At 40.7% G+C, this 26128-nt stretch overlaps 1 protein-coding gene across 1 annotated transcript; it reads right to left on the bottom strand.

Moving 5' to 3' along the window:
• Nucleotides 1–971: 971 nt before the first annotated feature.
• Nucleotides 972–25064, bottom strand: capn7 (calpain 7). The gene is made up of 21 exons (XM_033639974.2): nucleotides 24703–25064; nucleotides 22593–22701; nucleotides 18614–18765; nucleotides 18431–18498; nucleotides 17969–18202; nucleotides 17229–17315; nucleotides 14913–15039; nucleotides 13785–13870; nucleotides 13050–13143; nucleotides 12736–12882; nucleotides 11059–11165; nucleotides 10811–10931; nucleotides 10439–10583; nucleotides 10102–10201; nucleotides 8646–8781; nucleotides 8445–8520; nucleotides 7875–8020; nucleotides 6383–6445; nucleotides 4824–4954; nucleotides 3479–3571; nucleotides 972–2396 (listed from the first exon to the last, which is right to left on the bottom strand). Exons 1-21 carry the CDS (start codon nucleotides 24802–24804, stop codon nucleotides 2252–2254), a joined length of 2469 nt encoding a protein of 822 aa, XP_033495865.1. The 5' UTR covers nucleotides 24805–25064; the 3' UTR covers nucleotides 972–2251.
• Between the last annotated feature and the right edge of the window lie 1064 nt (nucleotides 25065–26128).

Genomic DNA, 26128 nt, shown 5'->3' with positions numbered 1-26128 from the left:
AATATCGTATCGTCACACGATTTTTTATAATATAAATTATTAAAATTTCAAATACAAATTTAACTTTAAGTAGCCTATTGGAATAATATAATCAGTTGCTTTTTCAGTCTTCTAGATACATTTTGCCGCTGCAAAAAAAACAGCTGAAGTGAGATGAACAGAAACAGACTTATCAGAGAACACAGTTGACAAAGTTTTCTTTTGGGGACAAAATTTACAGTTGAAAAAAGGTGATAACCACAATATATTTTATCAAAATACTCAGCATATCTCAACATATTTAACATCCCAATAATATGACTTAAGTATCTTAATACTATCGTATCGTAGATCCTCTGGTGATTGCCAGCCCTAGTGCACAGTGTCATTTCATAACTCAGGTAGCTGCAGTGCGAAATGCAAGACATGGACAGAGAGTGGATCCTCTGCTCTGAGCAGAAACAAAATATGTGTCGTTTGTTCCACTATTCTGATCAGTGTGATGTTACTGCAAGAGGAATTCTGTATATTGTTTAAGAAAAACTATTTTGACATTTTACAATGCAACGTCAGAATACTCATAAAATCCTACTTCCCATGTCCGAGCATTCTGAAGACTTTTGAAATATTGATTTAAGAGATTTTACACCAATTACGGCCTTCTACGGCCCGAATTCAATGCTCCCTAAAGCCCAGTTCAGACCAAAGATTCACGACGAGATGAGATGAAACAATAAACTACTTGCAACGTGTTGTTCTGCAGCATTCTGAAAACCTGCTGGTTCACACCAATGCAACTAGATGAGACGGTGTATCATCTCTAGTCAACAACTCTCTGTACTTCTGTTCTGATTTGCAGCTTTTCAGACTTATTTTGTGGCTGAATATAATTTGTAGCTTCTTAAAATCTGAATGAGGATAGTGACAGTGAGATACTGGCTACAGCTGCATTTGTAGTAGTGATGAAACAATGAAAAACAGAAACAAAACCAGCATCAGATGGACTGTATTCATAATCAATACATCAAAATAAGCATAAGCACATACAGCCAGCAGCAGCAGTGACCCACCATCCCGACACCGGACCAGTGGACTTCACTACAAGCCGATCGGCTGTAGAAGCAGGCGATGAGCTTTACGTTCTAAAACCAGCCGCCCACAATTTGTCCATCTGAGTTGCAGGTGTCACCATCAGCCGGCTTCAGTCGAGCTCAGACGGCCAGTTCACACCGCTGCATCTTTTCTCTGCAACGTTCTAAAGCAGTTTCATCTTGTCGCAAATCTTTGGTCTGAACTGGGCTTTAGACTTTTTAAGGATCTGCAGCAAGAGAGAGAGAACAATGAAACACAATGGACTAATTCAATGTGCAGGTTTCTGCGCGTAACCATTTTTATCAGACGACAAATTTTAAAAGCCTACGAAAAATACGGACTTGGTGTGCAAAGGCCTTTACTCCCATTGACCCCATGAGCATCAGTGAAGTCTTTATTTCTTTATGGAGCTGGTTGCCACAAAGTTGGAAGAACACTGTTGTCTGAGACATCGCTGCTCACTGCAGAATATAGATACTGTACCACTGTAATCACAGGTCCCGAGCCATGAAAGAGTGAGGACAGATGCTCTCCTAGCTCTCTAAGGAACTTACTGAAAAATGACATATGCCTTAACTTAAAAAAATCCACCCAGGATCAAAAACTCAGAACGCATTTGTGGACTGTTGAGGTGCTCACTGCAGCAAAACAGAACCTGAAAAGACTTTGCTGCTCTCATGCAGCCTTGGCTGGTGATCATTTCAAGCCCATTACTTCTCCTCATCCTGTCGAGTCCAGGAAGTGGTCACATGATCACTGTTATCTCATGAGATCCAACAGATTTAACAGTCTGATCAGAGCAACGACACCGCTGCTCCATAGATTCTGTGTCGATCTTCTTATGGCAAATGGAAGTACGACTGCTCTCTGTCACTATCACTGTGTAATTTCTGATGTAAGCATATTTTATTTTGTCCCAAAACATCTCAACTGTTGACGGGTTTTATTCCACACTGAGGTTCCTCCTGCTGATTCCTTACTAATAAATTATTCCTTCACTGAACTGTGTGGTTTGGTCACAGTCTGTCCTCAGCAAAGGTCTCAGTGAGAGGAGCTGGGGAGACGCTGTGACACATTCTGGGCGCCTTTGTGTTTCATTGGTACCTCATCACATCCAAAGTACAGTTCCAGTGACACTCTCTCCCAGTCTCCCTGCCCGGTCCTCTCTCCAGCTCCATCTTCATTGGAGCTGAGAGACCTTGATGGGCAAGGTGCTGGCAAAGTCCAGGAAGAAGGGTCCTTCCTGTTTGGGCAAGAAGGTGGTGGGGATGACGTTGTAGATGCCTGCTGGGACGTGCTCCACCTCCATGTAGCAGAAGCCACATCTGGAAAGAGACAGAGAGATTCAGCTTCTGCAGAAATTAGTTGAGAGGAGGAGACAACCTGATTCAGACTGGAGTTTATACCTCCCTCGATTCAAACTTCAGTTTCTTTCACTAAATCTAAAATTATACCATGAAGAAGAGCTGACGGTGTGTATATAAAGACATGTTATCTTCAGAGACACTTGGTCCATCTATGTGACGTCCTCAACATGCTGATTTGTGCTCACAATAACAGTTCTTGTCTTCTTGACTTCTTGAGTTGCTGATGTGTGTCTGTAAAGTTCACTGTCACACTGTGTAAGATATTAGAAATATAAAGACATACTTGACTTGTTGTTGAAGTTCTTTGTTCACTGCAACAAACTAATTCCCCGTTAACTCTCACATCAGGAATAATCATGCGACCTTAATATTGTGCCGGTCATCATGTGACTCTTGGTTATTTCTGTTTGTTCGCTGCCACTTTTTAAATCAACCCTCTGTTTCTTTTGAACTCTGTCACAGTGATACTGGCCTCACTTTGGTTTTTATCTTTTGCTCTAGTCGCACAACGTGCATGCAGGTCTTTGATATACAGTTGGTGGCTATAATGCACCAAGAAATGTGGTGATGTACCTTCAGAGGCAGGACAGAGGACTGTCCGCCAGACACAAATGGAAGCACTGCAGGTTTCAAAATAAAATTAAAGGTCCAGTGTGCAGGATTTAGGGGGCGTTATACCATGGTCTGGGTGAATACTCAATTCTGACTGTTAATGGACACCTACTAAGAAGTTCATAATAATGAAGCACATAATAATGTAAATTACTGGGTTTAAAAATATAAATACCCTCATATTTGTTTCTCTTCAAGCATGCAAATCTGTTATGACTTGTTACGAATCAAATTACTGACAAAGACTTTCTTTATTTGTCGAAACATTAGCGTGTCCATACAAAATTAATTTCACATTGCCGTTCTGTAATGATGTAAACGAACAGACTGTCGACACGTATGTTCCACATTAAAAGAGCTTTCTGTTTCGAGGCTACCTGTGAGCTGTTCACTGCTGATCTGTGGTCAGCACCTGCTCAGCTCTTTACCTGTAATCTCCACTGCTCTTTTTCTGGAAGGCAGCCGGGCCTGGATCCCCCACCGTCGACACGGTCACCATCTCAAAGCCGACACTGTACTGCCTGCAGACACACAGACAGAGCAGCAGAGACATTAAATAACACACACTGAAGACAGTCAGGCTGCGGTCACACAGTTCTGTTATCGGTAAAAACTTTGGTGAGGCAGCATTAGAAAGAGATGTAAAATTACAACTCTCATTTTTAAAACTTTTTCTCTGTTTTTTATTTATATATTTTCACTTGTGCATGTGTAGCACTTTTTTTTTAAAGAATAGTCCAATTTATCTTTGCTAACAATATGTTGGATTCATTTTAATGTGTATTTTCAGATATATTTTAAATGTTGAAATGAATAAATAACTAAAACTAAAATTAAATAATTCAACAATAATCCAGCAGCCTCCCTGCAGTAACTCTGAGGACCCCCTGTTGGGGACCAAGGTTGAAAAATGTCCCTCAGCATACATATCATCAGAAACATCAAAAACATCAGCTGTTTCATCTTTAAGATATTTATATCAACATCAGAGATCCAGTATTGTTGGGGCATTATCCTGGAGAATGAAAGGAGCTCTGTGCTACACATTAAAAACAGTGACACAGTATTTCAGATTCTATATGACAAATACTGTAAATACATCAGTCTCAGAAATATCTTGATCCTGCCGCTGTGATGCAGAGACATGTTTAGAATATTTGTCATGTCAAAGGACAGACTGAGAATTAAACACACTGAAATCACTGAGTCATCCTGTTAATGAGTCGTTACGTAAGTCGGACAGATTCAGTAAAACTGAAGTGAAACTAAACGGCACCTGGAGGAACACAAGACATATATTTGCATGTATTTACAACATTATTGATCTGTTTTATATCCAGCTAAATGGCAAAGCATGCAATAATGTTGATCTGTTTTATATCAACATTATTGATCTGTTTTAGCTGGATATAAAACAGATCAATAATGTTGATATAAAACAGATCAACATTATTGATCTGTTTTATATCCAGTTAAATGGCAAAGAGAGAATGCAACAATATCAGTATAAATGTTGCCATTCTGATACAAACAATACAGATAATTTGTAAAAACTATCTTCAACTAAAATTATGACCAAATTTTGTGGTGTTAGCCAGGATCATTTTGTTGACTTGACATTACTGAAACAGCATTTAGAAACCCAGAAATTGGGGCGTATTTCATGCTGTCATGACCGGCAAAAAGCCCAAAACATAATTTTGAAAAAGAAACCCAGAAACCTAGAATTTAGATCACTGAAATATTTCAGTGACTCAGATGTAAAGACCTGACCTGGATCCTCGGAGCTCGACGAGCAGCGGTCCTGCTCGCTCCAGGTTGATCTGATAGATGGGGTTGTGTTTGTATGAATCCTTATAGTTCCCACAACCTCCAGCACTGGGGCCCTTCCACTGGCCGTTGATCTGAAGACACATGCAAAGACTCAAACACGACTACACTTACATGTACAAAACATTCTGGATTTGCCCTCATCTATTTCTAATGACAGTGAATATTCCACTAATATTCCCATTTACATGCAGCCATGCATACTCTTCATACTGTGTCCTAGCACGTTGTTTATCTTGTCAAAATCCCATGTCATTTTGCATTTTTACATCAAAATATAATAATTTCAAAGTTGGACTGTGTGAACGCAGCCTCCATCTTTCTTGAAAAGGTCGCTGTTGTGTTATTTGTTCGTATCCAAAACCTGTTGATACCCAAGTCTTTCATGATGTTTAAAATTAGGTGTATTTCTCCTTCCGTCCAAAAATGTGGGCTTTTCTTTTGGGCATGCATCTCTACCCCACAGCCTTCAAACTGTCAGCGAGTTGGTTTGTGTACAATGTATCCATGACAATGCACAGAGCCAACTGTAAACAGGCAAGAGGCCGCGTGTCGCAAACTGCAGTAAAAACCCCAAACATTAGTCGAGTAGAAAGGTCATTAGTTGGCAAGATTTCATTGGTCGCTTACTCGCAGAAGAAAAAACAAAACAAAAAAACGTGAAACTCTGGATCTGGAGCATGTGTGACTTTACTTTGAAAGGACAGACACAGGAAGTGTCCACGCTCAGCAGTCAGACAGGAGTCAGGTTAATTTCCAGGGCTGGTACCTGCAGTTATTCCACAGGCTAGTTAATAACATGTCGGGCAGGAAATCCAAAGTGTGGGATCATTTTGAGAAGGTGAAGGACGAACCCAAGGTGATATGTAAACTCATCTTCATTGGTCGACTACAAACATGACGTATCATCTGAAACATGGAAGTAGCTACATGCCCATTAGCCCACAGCGTCATTAACAGGCGGCTCGCTCAGTGTGTGACGTGCACTTGGAGATAAAATATAGGCCTATATTAATGAAGGTTCATTAGTACGGTTTTGTATTTCTCTGTAATGTAGCACAGTGTTAACAATGTTACTGATTCTATTCTTTCTCACACCTTCAGCTCAAACCACCAAAATTTTTAATTCAATAATTCAATTAATATTGTAAACATGTGGGTAAATAGTCCACTAATGGACCTAAATGACGACTATTGGTCGACTCGGAAAATTCTTAGTCGGGGGCAGCCCTACATATTCTAAACGTGCTGTAAACATGTCCAGAGAATGCCATTAAAACCCAACTAATATCAGCATATCCCACGTGTCTTTAAAAGACAATGCTATATTCACAGAAAGGCCTAATTCGTAAAATCCAAATGGACTATGTTGTTTAAATAACCTGCATGAAATTCAGAATAATAGTGGAATATTAGTGTGCACGTAAATGTATCCAGTGACTGACAAGAAAACACATCATGCTGTGCCTATGCACAGGTACGTAGGTGTGTGAATAACATACCCTTTTGGTTTGAGTGAAGGGATTTGGGATCTTGGAGAAGGTGAATTTGCATCCAGAGTACACCTACGGAGACAAACACAACCTGCTGTTTTAGATAAACAGATGTTTGGTACAATTCCAAAGGGTCAGAGAGCGAGTTGTACCAACCCGACAGTCACAGAGAAATATAAACATGAACAGCCAATGTGGGAAGAACTTCAGAAACAAAGAACAAAAAAAATATCGCCTCTTTGTTATGGGCAACTTTGTAAGACAAAGTGTGACATGTTTCTTAACGGTGGATCTCTCTGTTAATTTATTCATGACTATGCACACAGAATGGATCTTTCATATCGACGCTGCTCTGGTGAAAGACACATCAGTAAAGACATTGTGTTTCCTGCTTTGATCTCTGGTGGAAACTCAGCGAAAAAGACGATTATCATCCCCGGGACGATTTTCAAAGAGAGACGCTGATCTGAGGGGAGAAGAGAGCGTTGGCTTGGTGGAGAGGCAGAGACAGAGCTTGCAGTGGTTACAGGAGATATAATGCTGTTACACACACACACACACACACACACACACACACACACACACACACTACATCACCATACATGTAAATAACAGCAGACATGTGTTCAGATTTTTTAGAGGGTGATTTCTGCATAAACACTTCACCACAGTCCTCACTGCAGTTAGCAAGAGGAGTCCATGAAATATAAATGACAAAAAAATATATTTGGGTCACACACACACACACACACACTTACTAACACACACACACACACACACACACACACTGAAGGAGAGGAGAGGTGGGGAGCAGTCGCTTCTCTCAACTGCAATCCTGTAATATGCAAATTTGACAAAAACATAGCAGACATGCTCCCTGTAGAAGTGAGGGGGGGGGGATCAATTCTTAGATGCACTGCAGTTCTCCCCCGAAAGATTGTGTCTCTTAAAAATGTCAATAATCAGAAATCAGGAAAGGTCACAGTGACCTTGACCTTTGAACACTATGCTAATTCTAATCAGTTCATTCTTGTGTCCACATGGAAGGTTATGGTAGGAGTTATTTGAAGATAACTCCTACCAGGAATTCATGAGATATTGCATTCAAAAAATGAGACAAATGCAAGGCCACAATGACCTTGACCTTTGACCACCAAATTCTAAACAACTCATTGTTAAGTCTAAGTGGATATCTTCATCAAATTTGAAAAAAATCCCTTCAGGTTTTCTTGAGACGTCACGTTCACAAGGATGAGACAAACGCAAGATCACAGTGACCTTGACCTTTGACCACCAAATTGTAATCAGCCAGGGTTTCTGGAGGTGCAGCCAATAACAGGTACTTCCTCTGATTGCTGGTATTCAGGTATTCTTTGTTGGGTTAAATAAGTATAAATATAAAAGTTGTTCACATACTGTATATACATGTACCTCATTTCAAAAAACTTTTTTTGTTGTTGATCTGTGAACCTGGAGATGTATAGAAAAAGTTCTTTCTCACCCGCAGTGTGTAGTTGATGGTGTTCTGTTTCTCATACTGGGAAACCACCAGTGTGAAGGTGTGTGTCCCTGCGCTGGTCAGCCTCATCTTGGTCAGGTAGTGTGGGCTGTTGATACGGATGCCGTCGATGTAAGGAGGGGGATCCGCTGTGGAGGAAGTGTTCAAACAGTGACTAACCAGAGGTTAGCAGAGCTGACAGTTACAGTAAACCTTTTTTAACAGTTTAAATTCCAGAGTCTCTTTTACCTGGGAGTAAACAGTTTATTTGGATTTCTATTTTAGGGCGCAGTGATGTTGCTAGGTATGCGCACTCGCTCAATGAAAACGTATTCACATCACTGAGGATGAACTATTTCTTTGTGAACAGAGTTGTATCAGAGAAGTCTGGGGTGTGTGATGGACTAATCTTCCTTACAGGTGTCTGACCTTGTTGTGGGTGACTGTGGGGCAGAAATAAAGAAGTGACAGAGTGCTGCCTTCAAACTCCTGCTGCCACTCCTCTGCAGTATAAATCTCACAGCTCAGTGCCACAGACAGAACGCGTCCTCTAAGTCATTCATCAAACCTCACCTGGGTAGTAGACTTTCTTCCCATCTGTCTTGTAAACGACGAGAGTGATAAACTCTCTGTTCTGTGCAAAATCGTCCTGCATTAACAAACAGAAAACAGTTATTAGATACAAGTGCAGCCTCACAATATTACATCATAACACTGAGCTCTGACTAAGATACAGGCGTATCCTGTCAGTATCTCCCAGCTCTGTGTCTCTACCTTGTCAGTGATGTGTCTGGTGAGCAGCACCCACACAGCTGCTCCCCCTGTTGGACACTGGACCTCCAGCTTGTACTGTGGGTTGTTGGCCAGACTGTAGACGTCCTTCACTGGACCTTGCTTCCCATCCCAGCTACTGCAGACGGGAGGACACACACACACTTCAGTCTGAGGCTGCAGTTGAATAGTGTTATTTTTCTTAGGAAGGTTCCTAACTGAGTGAAATGACCCCGAAGTATCCAAGTGGCAGTCACGACAAGAGCTGGTCCAATTCTCTGACTGCTAAGGAAAGGAGCTTCAGTGCTTCCTTTCTTTTCTCCTTTAGCAAAGGATACACTGAACCTTCCTGTACCAAAGGAGATAATGCCATCCCACAACTCCTTGTGGCAGCAACATTTCAAATACTGGCACAATAATCAACCGTTCACGAAAACAAACAATATGCCTATCTTGCATAAATTTAACAATTATTTTCATTTACTCATACTTAGAGAGCGCCCCAGGAATGAGACTTAAAACCTGAATGAGTTAGCATTTTTGCACTCCTGATTTCATCAATGAAGTCAATGTGTTTTTGGTTAGATGTATGAAATAAGGTCTGTGGTTAACACAAGCTGAAGAGACTTTAATGTTTTGTTCTACGGCATAAAATACATCAGTAAATACCCCACTGTAAATTTTAAAGCTTCTAAAAGTGTGAAAAAGGCAGTTGCTAACAAGTGGCTAAACAAGACTAGAGAACATTATCGCGCCGAACACAGCTTAACAGCCTCCTTGTGGTGGCGATGTTAAGTCATGTGACCATAGTGTAATTCGCTTATAGCCTAACGTTAGCTTTTTAATTCTGGTGACTGTATTTACACTTCCAAAATCATTAAGGTGGTGTTTATTTTTTAAACGCTTGTTTGCCACAGAGCTTTTTTTTTTTTGCAATGATCCAAAATCCAATTGACAATCCTACTGGCTTTTGATGAAGGAACCAGGGTGACGCTAAATTCCCCGTTGGCCTACAGAAAACTGTCGTCCCTGGAGCACTCTATTTTGATTTATGTGATAAATCTGAGCGGACAGGAGGTTGAGTGCGAAAAGAACATTCTTAATGTGACAACCGTTTGGTTTCACTGTCGTGGCTGTTAGCCTACATGCATTTGTTATTTCAGTTCCAACCTTGGTAACGAGTTCATGTTTCTCACCAGGATGTCCATGTTCATAGAGTCTGCATGAAACAACAGATTTTTCTTTTTCAATTTAAAGCTCTGCTGTGAATCGTTGGGCCTAATTACAGTTGGTAAAACATTATAAAGTAGTTGACGCTACAATTTCTTCAGCTATATCTTGCAGCTTGCCTAGTAGGATGACCATGAAAGTGAGTTAATGTTAGCTTAACACAAACCATGAGCTGTACACTACCAATTCTCGTCTCAGTGTTAACAAAATTAGGCAAACAACCACTCACCTGTGAATACAGGAGGAGTCTTTGAACAGGGCAGGGTTCCAGCTCAGGTAGATGACATCATAGTACTGACAAAGGTCCTCCCATGCGATCCAGAAAACACCTGGAGAGCAAACGGAGGAAAACATAGGTATGATTTGTATTTGATAGAGCCCCCCTGCTTTTCTCTGTGCCAGTTTGTAATCTTTGTTTGTGATTCAATTGATACTCCACCTTTGGATGTGGATGTGATAACCAGTAGTTACAACGAACAACACATAATGAAATATTTCACAGTAGGAACTAACTAACTTTTCTGCCCATATTGTAGGTGTTGTGTTTTGGAAAATAAAGTGAATACCATTGTCAAACTTCTGTGCTGTTTTGGGGTCAAAGTTGAGGTACTTGAGGAGGTCAGGTGTCCAGTTCTTCTCATCCCGCTCGCTGTAACGTCCCTTCCACCGCAGATGACTCCACGGATTCTTCAGCTGCAGGAAACGCATTCCCTACAAGAACAACACACCCACAGACATCATGGCTGCTACTACAGATGCAGGAGATGGATGATTTCAATTCAGTGAAATGAATTCTGTGCTAATATCCATAATGTTCAGGACTTCCGTTACGCAAAGGGATCAGCATGTTCAAAATGCATCATTAAACCTCATGTTCCCTCTGATGATAAATATAAGAGCGCATTACGACACGCTAATGCTACGTTAATTACGCTGACCTTATGTTCCCTGATGTCAAGAACAGCATAGGCGTGTGTTGGGACTAAGCCCCATCTCTCCCCTTCTTCCTCTGTCATCACCCCCGTTGCCGTGGTAATGAGGACGTCACCCCTGTGAAACCTGGCAACAGTGAGAGAGAAGCAGAAAGAGAGGGAGAAGAAAAACAGAGATGAAGTCAGATGTGAGGAGGAAAAGAAACCCAGAGACATGAGACAGACAGATGCAGTAAGAGAGAAAGAAGGCTGACCTCTGGAAGAGCATACGGAAAGTGTCGTCCTTGCTGAACGACTGATTGTCTGAGTGCATAGCGATGCGCTCGGGGATCCAGCCGGTGAGCGCGTGCAGATCAATGTTCTGTAACACAGACCAAGTATAAACTAGAATTATTGCCCAGTGGTTGTACGCCTCCGCAAACCAGTCATGTTTCTCCTACAGTTTATATCTATGTATGAAAACATGGATGCTTCACACACAGAGGATCTATACAATCAGCACAGTTAAAAGATTAGTGTCACCAATTCAGTATCTGACCAAATGTCTTCCCTTCTGTTCCTGAGATATGACGCTGAATAATAGCAAGAAAAGTTTATTTGCAGGACATTATGATGTCACAATGCAGTTAACCTTCGACCTTTTGGATATAAAATGTCATCACTTCGTCATTTGATCCTTTTAGACACACAATTTTGTCATAATTAGCAAATGAATTCTTCGGTTATGGCCAAAAACATTCTAATTAGTTCATCGTTAAGTCCGAGTGGACGTTTGTGCCAAATTTGAGGAAAATTCCTTCGAGGTGTTTTTACAGAGGTCACGCTCACAAGAACGAGAAGGATGCAAGATCACAGAGACCTTGACCTTTGACCACCTAAATATAAGGAGTTCATTGTCGAGTCCAAGTAAACATTTGTACCAAATTTGAAAGAAAAAAAAAAAATTCCCTTAAAATATTCTTGAGATAATGCATTCACAAGAATGAGACAGAAAAGGTCACGGTAACCATTGACGACCAATATCTAATCAGTTTATTGTTGAGTCCAAGTTAATGTTTGTGCCAAATTTGAAAAAAAAAAAAAAATCCCTTAAGTTGTTCTTGAGATAATGTGTTCACAAGTATAAGACAAACAAGGCCACTGTGATCTCTGACACCCAAAATCTAATCAGTTCTTTGTTAAGTCCAAGTTGACATTTGTGCCAAATTTGAAAAAAATCCCTCAAGGTGTTTTACAGATGTCACATTCACAAGAATACAACGAATGCAAGGTCACAGGGATCTTGACCTTTGACCATCTAAATCTAATGAGTTCATCATTGAGTCCAAGTTAACGTTTGTGCCAAATTTGAAAAAAAAAAATCCCTTAAGTTATTCTTGAGATAATGTGTTCACAAGTATAAGACAAACAAGGCCACTGTGATCTCTGACACCCAAAATCTAATCAGTTCTTTGTTGAGTCCAAGTTGACATTTGTGCCAAATTTGAAAACATTCCATCAAGGTGTTTTACAGATGTCACATTCACGAGAATGGGACGGATGGAGGCATAAAAATTCTGACATATTTCATCAGACTTCAGACATCAGTCTGTATTCAGTTTGGTGCCTACTGGGGGTGGTGTGGCAAAATGGCCGCCAATATTTTGGAAAAATTCTTTGCATATTTTGTGAAACTTTCAAAAACTTTCAGGACCTGAAAAAGATCATTAGATGTGTTTTATTACAAACTTCCAGACATACCAAATCTGTTTATTTCAACATGAGGAGATAAAGGAGTGATTCTCTGAATAAAAGATTGTTAAAAACATTATTTTAATCTTTAAAGCCATAACACAGATGCTTTTGCTCCTCATTCTCAGTTGCTCCAAACTTTCACTTTGAACATATTCATGAGCAGTTTCACCACAGCAGCTTTGTCCGCCTCCACTCACCGAGTTGGAGCCAGGGAAGTCGTAGCCTCCCATCACCTTCATGTAGGCCTTCTCTATCAGGGAGACCCACAGCTCATTCCTGTTGCTGGAGTAGGAGCATAGCAGCTCTCCGTTACGATCCACTGGCAGGTAGTCGTCTATGATCACCTTCACAAACAGGACAGGAAGAATATTTTCAAACCAGCACACTACTGGTGCCTTTTGACGTATAAATGTGTGTGCAGAAAGTGCATTTTAATGTGCTGTATGTCTTGTGCTGCCCCTTCAGTGATTTGCTTCACCAGATCAGCAGGCTGTGGTCATTTATTTTTTACCTTCCTGGGAACTCCGTTAATGTGAAGCTTGACCATGTACTTCCCACACGGGTTATACTCTGGTTCTCCTCGTCTGTTCTGAGGGTAGATGACGCTATAACACACACACACACACACACACAAACTCATTTAAAGTCTGAAGGTTGATTCTTGTCCATGATTTTTTATGTACATATGCTAAGCCCCTGTTCGCCTTTATTTAAAAGGTTTAGAAGCTGCAATGGATAAATGCAGCACATGTGCAGTGCAGCTTCGATGACACTGGTGGACAATGTTGGCTTTTGTTGAATATTCAATGTAAGGCACTCAAGGTCCCAAATGATGATGCAGGGAATTATGTAAATGTACAATGCACTCAGTTCTAATCAGGCTGTCTAGATGATCAGCAGGGTTCACACACATTTTTATGGACAACATTTCAAAACTTTTTCACTTTTCAAGAACCCGTAATAAATTTTCCGTGATCATTCATAAAATATAACATGAACAGAATTATATAGTTCACTTAACTCCAAATGTTAATGATATTATTATTGGTGGTCTGCAGACACGGACCAGTAGAACTCTCAGAGTAGAGGAGCGACAGCACCTTTCAACTGCCACGCTCTTCTTTTAGAGCAGTTAAAATGAAACCAACTGGTGTGTTGGCGCTCTGAGTTACAACTGATCACCCTTCTTTATTCTGAGATGGAGTAGAAGTACAGTCAACATATAGAAGCTATACACATACAGTACCTGGTAATGAGTTTCTTGTTGTAGCGTCTCTCATAGGCCGCACTGATGGCCAGCGACGCCACAAACGAACAGTCAGACACCACCGTCTGGACAAAAGGAGAGAGGATCACATTAATTATAAAAGTCAAATTTACCTTTTTAATAAGTGTGTATCAGTAATAAAGCTGCAGTTGTATAAACAGCATTCCTACATATAACTGCATACAAAACACACAAAACAAGTTTGACAAACTGTGCGAGGGCTGAAGGTTTATTCTCTGTATCCCTGCCAAAGGTTATTCGGACATGTCTACCATGAAGGTCCTGATCTGTGGGAACGCTGCGCCCTCTGCTGGATGATTTTAAACAAGCTAGAACATCCAGTAAATACAGAACGGGGTCACTTCATGACAACTCGCCCAGAATTCAGAACTTTTTTCCATTTCACATCATGGATTTTATTAAAAAATAAAAAATAAATTTAAAAAATCATGCAAAAACTTCTATCTAACTCATGGGACCCTGCACAGTCCTACAGCTCTACTCAAAATATGTTTTTAATTATGAACGAATTTTGAACTTTGGCCCTAAGAGCCAAATTCATCAGTTTTGTGATCATATTCTGAGCCTCACCAATTACTTATTTTTCACCAGATTAGGCAGAAGTTTGTACTGAATGAAGAATCTTTAATTTTCAAAAACTAACATCCCCACTAATTTTTACTTTCATGCAACCAAATGTTGATTCTGTGTTGTATTAATGTAGTTCCAGCACGTTACATGGTGTCACAGATTTTGCTAAATTGAGGTTTGAAGCTGAAAAAACCTACTTTTAAGATTTATTTGACTGTTTACTTCGCCAAGAAGGATTGTTTTAATTTCCATGAAACCCTAATATTTCTCCAATATTTCATAATTTTCTGTAAGCGTGTTTCTTACACTTGTAACATCGTGAACAAAGCCAGAGAAACATTATATATTAAAAATGGAAATTTTAAAGCCTAAAAAAGTTGCTCTCTACAAGTGCAAAGCAAAATATTATGATCAAATATGAAAAGAGAGAGTGTGCAAGCAAAGGTTTGACAAACAGTACAATTAAAGAAGGTTCATATTTAATCTGGATCCACTGACTCCAGCTGTCAGTCTGACCTGTTTGATGCTGAAGCTGGACACAGACATGATCATGGTGGGGTTATTGCAGATCTCGTCTGGCCGGACCCAGCGGGAGAAGATGGCTTTCTGTTTGGGAGACAGTGCCAGTTTCCCTGTTTTGTCCCTGGTGCGAGGAACAAGAACAAAACTGTTAAAAACTGTTCAGATCCGTCACAGCAAGACATCCATTCTCTGTTTGTCCATCACACCAAACTGAATATAAAATCTTCCAAATGTTTTGGTTTGAAGATGCAGATCATTCATATTTTGCACTAACAAGTATTCAGTTTACCAACCATCACAGTCATGGCAAAGCCAACGCAATTCCTCTTCTCCTTCATGCCGAGTGAAGCAAAAAGTTAACAAACAGCTATTAATATCTCCAAAATATCCTTCTACATCCTGTCTCTATACTGTGACCATGTCAGCTGTATCTACAACAGCTGATTGAGGCCCCCAGTTCATCATGTTGGAGCCACATGAGGCCAAGGAAATAAAAAAAACAACTATGTTAAAAACAGTGCCATTTTATCCTGTGTTCTTCTCGTGAAGTCTGCTTATAAACTACCTTTGTCCATTGACTTTCTGACATGAGTAAGTCTGGTAAAGAGCTGTGAATGTAAGGCAAGGAACACTAAGCCTGAAATTCTTCAGATAAAACCCAAATTGAGCGGGTTTTAAATGTATAATATGCCATTTTCCATCGCAAAGGGCCTCTTACTCAAAACAGTAACAACAGACAGAGCAATGGCCTCATTTCAGTCAACTTCTCCTTGTTAGAATTCCTTCAGTGTTCAGGAGGTCTTTACAGGGAGCCGCATTATCTGCAGAGGTCTCTTCCTCTCCAAAACAAATGGAACAGGTGATTTACACTGCTAGAAACACTGAATAAAGCAGTTTCACGTTACAAATCAGTTGCAGTTGGGCTTCTTACTACGGTGGCCGACGCAAAAATCTGTTTATTCTTCAGTCCAAGTGGACATTTGTGTCAAATTTAAAGGAATTCCTTTGAAGTGTTCTTGAGACATTAATGAAACAGATGCAAGGTCACATTTAGCTTGACCTCAAGTGCTATATCGTAGGCATCTGGACGCACCAGTTGAAGGGCATTCTTCCCAAATTGTTTAGTCCAGTTCCTTACGATACAGCACTTAAAATTACCATGACCTGGATGACTGAAAATCTTCACCAACATTGACCTTAACTGAAGTCCACCGAAATCCAGTCAGTACTAACAGTCCAAGTGAACGTTTGTGCCAAATTAGAAGAAATTCCCTCAAGGTATTCTTGAGATATCGCGTTCACAAAAATGAGACAGATGAGGTCACATAGACTTGACCTTTGACATATGACCATTAAACTTTAATCAGTTCATTATTCACTGAGTCCAAGAGAATGTTTGTGACAAATGTAGAGAAATTCCCTCAAGGCATTCTTGAGATATCGCATTTACGAGAATGAGGCAGACAGGGTCACAGTGTCCTTAGTCTGAGTGGGCGGAAGTTCGCTGCATAGATCAGCCTCTCATTGGGCGGAACGAGCCAGCTGCTGAAGTCCCGCCCTACCACCTCCGGTTGTCATAGTCGACAAACGTCCTTTACTAACTTTTGCAGTGTTTGATCTTGCGGGGATGTAGCCATTTTTCTGCCATAGTTCGCGTCCTGTAGGCGATATTTTTGTGGGCGTGTTACACCAAAACCTGTTTCCCCCCGGCAATATTTTTGCAAGCGCACTGTTGCTGTGGCACCGCCCAGAACGATTGTGATCGGTTGAAAGAAATAAAAAAAGCCGGGGCGTTTTTTCCTCCAATCTTAAAGTGAGAGTCGGCGCAGCCAGACCGTTCTTTTCTTGAGAAAGGTCTGGTGAGCGAGACTACAGTGTCCTTGACCTTTGACCAAAAAGTAATCAGTTCATTGTTGAGTCCAAGTGGACATTTGTGCCAAATTTGAAGAAATTCCCCTCAGGAGTTCTTGTGATGTCGTGCTCACAAGGATGGGACGGTCGTACGGATGCACGTATGGACAGACAACCCGAAAAATAAGGCCTCTGGCCACAGCTATCGCCAGCGCAAAGGCATTTAAAAAAGTGCGAACACAGATTAAGAGGACGATTGTACAAACATTTTCCTTTCAGTGCTGCTTGTGTTTGTCCAGGATAAACAAGTCTGTGAAATTCAAAATGTAAAGCAGATCTTTAACCGGCTTGTGTGACAGCTTACTGTAAATCCTCACATTTATTATATTGATTTATTAGCTTTGACACTGTGCTGCTGACTCTAACAAACTGAAATAAAGTAACAGAAAGTAAACTCACGAGAAAGGGACAGGAAAGGCAAATCGCTCCCTCAGGTCCACACTCATGAAGGGCACGTAGGCTATGCCATTGATTGTAGATGTACTCCTGAAAATAAAGATGGAAAAAATGATGAGTGCAACAGAGCAGCAAACAGCTGATTTTAGTCAGCACGGTGGCTGATGATGTGAAAAAAGAAACTATTTCAGACTTTGGTGTTAAGAACTTGAATTTTTCTGTGGGAGTGTAGTGGCTGTCACATCGTCACCAGACAAGAACAAAGTAATGAATTTTTCGACATCTTTTTCTTTCTTTTTTTAGATTGAAGACGATTTTCTTAAATCAAACAGGTCTCTCACCTTCCTCAGACATTTCCAGGACATTCTCTCATTATCGGTGGAAACAGGTTAATCTACACTTAAGACGACACCAGTGGAGTATTCCACAAGATGGGCAAAGCATGTCCTGAAATCTGAAGCCTGAAGCCTTAGTCCAGTTCAATTTCAGACATCAGGCCATGTTGTGTCTGAATTGTTTGTACTCAATGTCACATTTAAAACCATTTAACAGTCACACATTTCCAACAATCGCATATTCAGGCACTGAAAATGTGTTCCATCTTTTTTCAAATACACCTTGTCCTTTTCCAGGACTTTTCCCTGACTTGAAAATAGCATTAAGTAGTTTTCCAGGTCTACCAGGACCTGTACAAATCATTCCAAGTAGCATTACCAAACAACAGATCCCACCAGTCGGCTCACCTGAGCACCTCGATCTCCTCAGACGTGTAGCGCTGACCCTGGGGCTCGCTGGACTGGACTGCTCGTATCGGCTGGGGCTGTGGTCGGTCATGGAGGCTGAAGTCTGGCCCGAGAGGGAAGTACTGGCGGACTGGTCCCCCAGAGCTGGCCCCACTGCTGGGCTTGGCTCCAGGAGGCCCCGTCCTGTCCTGAGTTGGAGTTGATCTGGACTGGGATTCTTTGAGACCCTCCGCCCTGATGGAACATAAAGAAGGAGTCAGTTTGATTCAGTCTGGAAAGTCATGTCAGGTTTTTCTGTCAAAAACAGAAAAAAACAATTGGGAACAAAATAATCATAACAAGGAAAAACTGAACAACAGAACAGAAAGTACAGAGACTCGATGCTTAAAGACACGCTGCCTCTGAAACACTTCCATGGAGAGGATGTGATGGACCAGCCTCGTCCGGAGGACTGACACTTACCTGTCTAAAGCTTGACGTGCCAGCTGCTTCAGCTTGGTCTGCAGCGCCTGGTCCGATGTCTGGTTGGACTGTTGCAAACACAGAGGGAGAGAAAATGTGGAAGCGAGCAGGGATAATGTGAGGGAGTGAACGATAGTTGCCAGCGATGACAAAGACAGACATACAGAGACAAAAGAGACCCACCGTGTCAATGCACAGCTCCACAGCCTGAGAGTACAGCTCAATGGCTTCGTCATAATTTCCCTTCTCGTCTTCCTCGAAGGCCTGGGTGACCAGGAAATGTGCACGCTCCAGGTCCACCTGCTGCCGGGACTTCAGCGGGTCGCTCTTCTGGACTGGGGTCAAAGGTTAAGTGAAAGAATGATTAGACATCCAATGTTCAGCTCTCTGACCGTCTCCACCAGTTAAAAGTATACAATGCAGGAATTACTTCGATTACTGTTTGTAAACAGTTTTGCTAGCAAAAGTGAAAGCCGACCCCAGATTCACTCTCTCGTTTTAGAACAAGCTTTGTCCGCTTGCGTTTCCCCTTGGTATATTTGTATTTTTCTGAGCTGTACCTGTGATTTTCATAGCCTCCTCTTGGATGCCTGCTGCTTTTGGTCAGACATCTGGTCACTACCTTTTTTTAAAGTCCTGACCTTACCGGCGTGCTGTGCACAGGAACGTCCCGAACACAGAAAATAAGACGAAAATTAAAAAATCCAGTCAGACGGCAGAGTCTCTGCTGATAAATACAGCACCACATAACTGAGTGGGTCAGTGATGACTGAGAGGGATTACTTCTTTATGTATCTGTACATTTTGTTAGGCTGGCCCTAATTCAGACAAAACTGAAGTTATTGTTCTTGGCCCCAAACAACTCAGAGACTCTTTATCTGATGACATAGTTTCTCTAGATGGCATTGCTCTGGCCTCTACCACTACCGTAAGAAACCTCGGAGTAATATTTGATCAAGATTTGTCTTTTAATTCTCATTTAAAGCAAACCTCACGGACTGCATTTTTTCATCTGTGTAATATTGCGAAAATTAGGCCTATCCTGACCCGAAAAGATGCAGAAAAATTGGTCCACGCTTTTGTTACCTCAAGGCTAGATTACTGTAACTCTCTATTATCAGGTAGCTCTAGTAAGTCCTTAAAAATTCTCCAGCTAATTCAGAATGCAGCAGCACGTGTACTAACAGGAACTAAGAAACAAGATCATATTTCTCCTGTTTTAGCTTCTCTGCACTGGCTCCCTGTAAAATCCAGAAATGAATTTAAAATCCTACTGTTAACTTATAAAGCTCTAAATGGTCAAGCTCCGTCATATCTTAGAGAGCTCATAGTGCCATATTATCCCACCAGAACACTGCGCTCTGAGAACGCAGGGTTACTCGTGGTCCCTAAAGTCTCCAAAAGCAGATCAGGAGCCAGAGCCTTCAGCTATCAGGCTCCTCTCCTGTGGAATCATCTTCCTGTTACGGTCCGGGAGGCAGACACCGTCTCCACATTTAAGACTAGACTTAAGACTTTCCTCTTTGATAAAGCTTATAGTTAGGGCTGGCTCAGGCTTGCCCTGTACCAGCCCCTAGTTAGGCTGACTTAGGCCTAGTCTGCCGGAGGACCCCCTATAATACACCAGGCTCCCTCTCCCTCTCTCTCTCTCTCTCTCTCTCTCTCTCTCTCTCTCTCTCTCTCTCTCTCTCTCTCTCTCTCATCCTATTACTGCATCTTGCTAACTCGGCCATTCTGGATGTCACTAACTCGGCTTCTTCTCCGGAGCCTTTGTGCTCCACTGTCTCTCAGATTAACTCATATCGCAGCGGTGCCTGGACAGCGTGACGTGTGTGGTTGTGCTGCTGCCGTGGTCCTGCAAGATGCCTCCTGCTGCTGCTGCCATCATTAGTCATTAGTCATACTTCTACTGTTATTATACACATATGACTATTGTCACACAAGTATACTGTCTGATATTAATACATACTTTCAACATATTGTACCACAGTAGCCAGAACTATAACTATAATATTATTACTTTCAATAATGTTGTTGTAAGCTACTGTCATTACCTGCATCTCTCTCTCTCTCTCTCTCTCTTTCTCTCTCTCTCATTGTGTCATGTGCATTACAGTTAATTTATTATGCTGATCTGTTCTGTACGACATCTATTGCACGTCTGTCCGTCCTGGAAGAGGGATCCCTCCTCAGTTGCTCTTCCTGAGGTTTCTACCGTTTTTTTTCCCCGTTAAAGGGGTTTTTTTTGGGGGGAGTTTTTCCTTATCCGCTGCGAGGGTCTTAAGGACAGAGGGATGTCGTATGCTGTAAAGCCCTGTGAGGCAAATTGTGATTTGTGATATTGGGCTTTATAAATAAAATTGATTGATTGATTGATTGAGTTTCGATTACAGCGCCCGGCCGTTTGCTACATGTCATTCCCACTCTCTCCACTTTCACTCTTGGTCAGTCCTATCTAATAAAGCCATCAGACTTACTCCTGGTTCAGTTACAGAAAGTGCTGTAGCTTAAGCCTAAGTCTGACTTAGAATTTATTGTACATGTTTTTTTCTACATGGATTAAAACACATTACATAACTATGAAAAAGCTTATTAGAGTTTAAAAAACTCAACTACACTCTTCTCTTTAGAGCTGCTGTTACAGAAACATGTGACTTTCATCTCACAGAAAACAGCTGCACACAGTACTAAATGTCATCCAACAAAATGGGACACTCCCATAGTATCTGCGGTCACACCCATGTGTGCACACAAACACGTACACACACACAGACACGGATACACCCATAATATGAGGAGAGTCATGGAAAAAAGCAGTCAGACACCAAATAAAAAAGCGTGTCCTCAGGGCCCATTCAGTGACAGTCTGAACGATTCCTTACTTATTACTAGTCACAAACTCCTCCCCTGCAGGACTTTAGATCAGATTAGATTCACTTCAGGTGAAAAGCAGGAACAGATGAACAATAACATGTCACATAATACAAGCTGTCAGCTGCTGGAAACACAGTAAAGGCAAAAAACCTTCCTGCTGGTCATCATGACGTCTTGTTTGTCATTTGTGTTTTTGCAAATCACGTTTTGTGGATGCAATACTGTGTGTTTGTCTTTCAATCTGGTTGTGCAAGTATTCAAATCAACATGCAGTGTCAACATATTTATAATGTTTGTCAAATAAAAACTTAAAGGGGCGTGTTTCTGCAAACCAGTGAAAGCAGTGTTTGTTTGGAAGGAGGAGAAACAGCATAAAAAAAAATAATCTAAAGCCCAGTTCAGACCAAAGATTCATGATGAGATGAAGCTGTTTGAGAACGTTGCAGAGAGAAGTTGCGGTGTGAACTGCAGCTGCTTGCTGTATGTGCTTATGACCCGCCCACACACACATTCTCATTGACTGATAAATTGCTGCTGATTATTTATATTACTGTGGCGTATTTATTATGAATACAGTCCATCTGATGCTGTTTTTGTGTCTGTTTTTCGCTGTTTCATCACTACTACAAATGCAACTGTAGCCAGTATCTCACTATCACTATCTTCATTCATACCTTTAAGGAGCTACAAATTATATTCAGCCACGAAATAAACCTGAAAAGCTGTAAATCAGAACAGAAGTACCATCTTATCTAGTGCCATTGGTGTGAACCAGCAAGGTTTTAGAACATTGCAGAACGTTCTTTGGTCTGAACTGGGCTTAAAACAGAAATAAGTGATGAGCTTTGGAAAATGATCAGGTGTGAGACTTGTCAATGTCATACATGATTTGTGTATTTGTGTAAAGCCACTGTCGTGATTTTTTTTTTACAATGCAAAGAGTAGACAAAATCCATTGGCATGCTTTACAATTACAGCAAATATCAAACGAATCTATTTGCACATGGAAGACGTGAACATGTGCAAATGTGTAGATGTGACACAGCATTATTATGAAAAAATAAAAAACAAAAAAACATGTAGGGAAACATTTAAGTCAGCAGGAAAGTACTGTAAAACTAAGAGAATCTGTGCCAGTTTGAGTTACACTGTGGGTCACGTCTAAGCTCTTAAACGAAACACTGAACCTCCAGTTTCTTAGTCACTGTTCATGCATCACTCTGATTAAAAACTTGGAACAGCATCATGAAAACAGTGGACCCCTGAGTTTTTGGTCAGGGGAGCTTACCAGCATTGTGGAGGGCTTGAACTCGATCCAAGTACTCATTCACTTTCTCCTGGATCCCCTCCAGTTTGGACCCCGCCATGCCAGCATATATCAGGGCCTGGGCTGCTTCCTACAGCGAGAAATCCAACAAGATGCAGCTTCAAGTTATATATTTTCATATGCACAGAGACGCAGCCATTGGCAATGAAACTCTTAGATCTCAGGCTCCCTCCAACAATGCTCATTAAATATTATGTATATGAGGAAAATCACATAAAAAAAGACTAAGCTGTGAAGAAGTGCAGCTAAAATACAGGGATAAATCATAACATAAACACATTAAAATAATACACATTTGTGGTAGATAGTCATTGCACAAATGTGATGGTAGGTAAATTCATTCATACATTTTTTTTTTCATACATCACCAGACTATCACAGGGCTGACACATAGAGACAGACAACCATCCACACTCACATTCACACCTACGGACAATTTAGAGTCACCAATTAACCTGCATGTCTTTGGACTGTGGGAGGAAGCTGGAGCACCCGGAGGAAACCCACGCTGACACAAGGAGAACATGCAAACTCCACACAGAAGGGCCCCCCAGCCTGGGTTCAAACCAGGAACCTTCTTGCTGTGAGGCGACAATGCTAACCACTGCACCACTGTTCCGCCTTTAAATCGCACAAAATTTGTCGTCAAAACTTTCAATGATTTTCACTAATTCCATGATTTTTCCAGGCCTGGGAACATAACTGTGAAATGCCATGACTTTCCCAGGTTTTCCATGACCGTGTGAACCGTGTGAATAAAACTTTTATTTTCAAAATGAGTGTATTGATTAGCATTTAGAGAACTCCTTATACATGTACAGTATACAGCCGTCAGATCTTACCTCTGACATCCACACTGATGAAGGAGACATATCTCAAATCTAGGGATGCACAGTAATATCGGCCAATATTGGCTTTAAAATGAACTAATAGAATCAGCTATCATCCTTTTTCTTATTTTGCACAATGAATGAATATTACATACGCTGAAAAGTATTCTGTTTCACGTCTCCATCTGCTGGTGGGCCGTCACAATAAGAGTATGCATTTATAATATGATGTGATATGATAGAAGAGACAGAAGAGACTTGATGATCACTAAAATTAGGTGGGGAAAAAGTGGATATATTGATATCAGTATCTGTTCTTGGTCAAATGAGTTGTTACATATCAACATATACGATATCAGCAAAAATCCAAGACTGTGCATCTTTAACTCAAATCTCTTGAACTATTGACTGACTCACACATGTTGTCACATTTTACTATTGCAATATTACATTTCAGTATATTGTCCCATCCTTAGCTGTAATTAATGAGTAAATACTGACAGAGAACGATAGGTCTTTAACAGTCATTGTGTTTGAAAGTTGCTCGGTTTGGTTTCAAAGTCTCACAAGATTTCTCCAGAGGATATTGTAACAGCTGATTTCTGTAAAAATCTGAATCAATCAAGAAAAGAAGATCCATGTTTAAAATGGTTTTCTGTTTGCTGCCAGGATTTTTTTTATGTATGTGTGTGTATTATTTTTGTTACATGATGTCAACTGTGTCGGGTGGCTGTCAGCTCTGCCACACAGAAGTCATCTCTCTGATTAAAAAATCATTCACATTTCCTTTTATATTTTATATTAGAAGACTTTTGTGTGCCTGACCGAGTTGACAAACTTCAAGGCTTTATCTCCAAAATAAATGCTATTTGAGAAAAAATGAAATCAATGGGAGGTTGGCTCATTACAAGGTTCAACACTCAAGACTTTGATGTTTAAGATACATTTTCCCTGCTTGATTAAAGAGTAAAGAAATATAGATAAATAAGGTTTTGTCCCACTTCTGAGGAGTGAGTTATATAGCTTGTGGCTGGCAGTGAGTAACAGTCTCAAAACTTTATTATAAATGAAATGTTACTGTCATTTTCTAACCAGAACATTTGGTACAATCCACAGAGGTGAGCTGAAGTTTATTCTCCAAGTGAAAGTGAATGTTTACCTCTGGGTAACATGAGCTAGGTGCTAACGTTGACAGGTAGCAGCTGTTCACACCTGTCAGGTGAAAATGTAACGCCACCTACCTTATAATAAAACACAGCCTCGTTGTATTTGCCGCTCTGGTCATAGGTGACAGCTGTTTTGGCAAATTTGACAGCATCGAGCTCCAGCGCCGTGCAGTCCATCCTGAACACAACTTGTTGACAGAGTGACAGCCAGCTAACAGGCTAGCTAACCACCAGCTAACACAACTCCCCAAAATAACTAAATATCTGTCTGTAACTCGAAGTACGGTTCGTTTCATCAACTTGGACAGGACATAGTAAAGACGATACTGACGTGCGTCCTTAATCCAGTGCACAAAACTGGCTAGTTAAAGTTTATCACCTCCTTTTTGACAGCTGACTGCTACATTAGCGGATACCAAAACAACCATGGTGTTTCCGGGGACACGATTCGCGCAGTCGCAGTAGAGACCAGAGGGCCTACAGTTCTGTGTTGCGTTCATGTGCAGTAAGAAACAACAGGCTTCTTCTTTAGGTTTTTCTTTTTTATAGCGGGTGGCAAGCAATGTTAAGATGCATTACCGCCACCCAGTATGTTGGAGTGTGGATCAGAGTTATTTATCCTCCCCAAAAGATAAATAAAGGATTAAATAAATGCATAAATAAATAAAGTCTCTTAATCGATCCAGTTTCTTTCAAATATTGGAGCAGTCTTCCTAAACTGATGTCAAATACATAGTCAAACTGAAGTCCTAATTTCCCTCTTTAATTTTTCCACTTCTCCAGAATACTTTTGGCAATGTGAAACTACATTAGTATTAAGTGCCATGTTTTATTAAGTCTTGTCTGCCCAACTCTTAATCTTGTTAAAATGTTCTCCTCTTCAGTACATCTTGTTGCTGTTCTCACTGTGTCTACTTCCTGTTGTACTGCATACAAAGGTCATCATAATCATCATCATCATCATCATTCCTTTTCCTTCTGCTTTACTAAGAGACATGTCTGTAGTCTCTTCATGTTTCAGAGCCTGTTTTGTTAATAACTCCTCTGTGAGTTTGAATGCACACAAATGTTATAGCAATATTAATATTTTTAAATCTGTACAAAGTTGAATATATTTCATTAACAATATCCTGCCTACTAGATGTGAATGATTGTAATGTCATCACTGAACATGAGTCTGTCCAGATATTACCCTTTTAATTTGTACCTCTCTATCATCTATCATATGATCTGATGTCCGCCTTTAACAGGAACTTGCAGAGCTGGTAAACTGACAGTGAAACCTGCTCTCCACGTAATAGTATCCTTGAATACATTGGTATAAATCTGAACATGTGTTTGATATAATGTTTGTAACATGTCTTCTACCAGACTGCAATGTTTCTAAAATCTATGTGTATCTGCTTTTCTCCCAACATACAAAGATCATCTGTCACTGATGAAAAAAGCCATGGTGGTGTTACCAGTAATGGCACTGTAGGACTATAGGGATGTATTTTTT

This window comes from Epinephelus lanceolatus, chromosome 10 (genome assembly GCF_041903045.1).
Source record: "Epinephelus lanceolatus isolate andai-2023 chromosome 10, ASM4190304v1, whole genome shotgun sequence".
NCBI classification, from domain to species: domain Eukaryota; kingdom Metazoa; phylum Chordata; class Actinopteri; order Perciformes; family Serranidae; genus Epinephelus; species Epinephelus lanceolatus.
The sequence above is the reverse complement of the archived record's forward strand: the minus strand, read 5'-3'. Positions and strand labels throughout refer to the sequence as shown.

Bases quoted from the DNA above. Each gene is read 5' to 3' on its own strand.
- capn7 (XM_033639974.2), bottom strand. From the start codon at position 24,804: ATGGACTGCACGGCGCTGGAGCTCGATGCTGTCAAATTTGCCAAAACA. The intron at 13,871-14,912 runs GTCAGACTGACA...CCTTTTGTCCAG, and splicing joins CCAGCTTCAGCATCAAACAG to ACGGTGGTGTCTGACTGTTC. The intron at 8,521-8,645 runs GTAGAGACACAG...TTGTTAATGCAG, and splicing joins CCAGACACATCACTGACAAG to GACGATTTTGCACAGAACAG.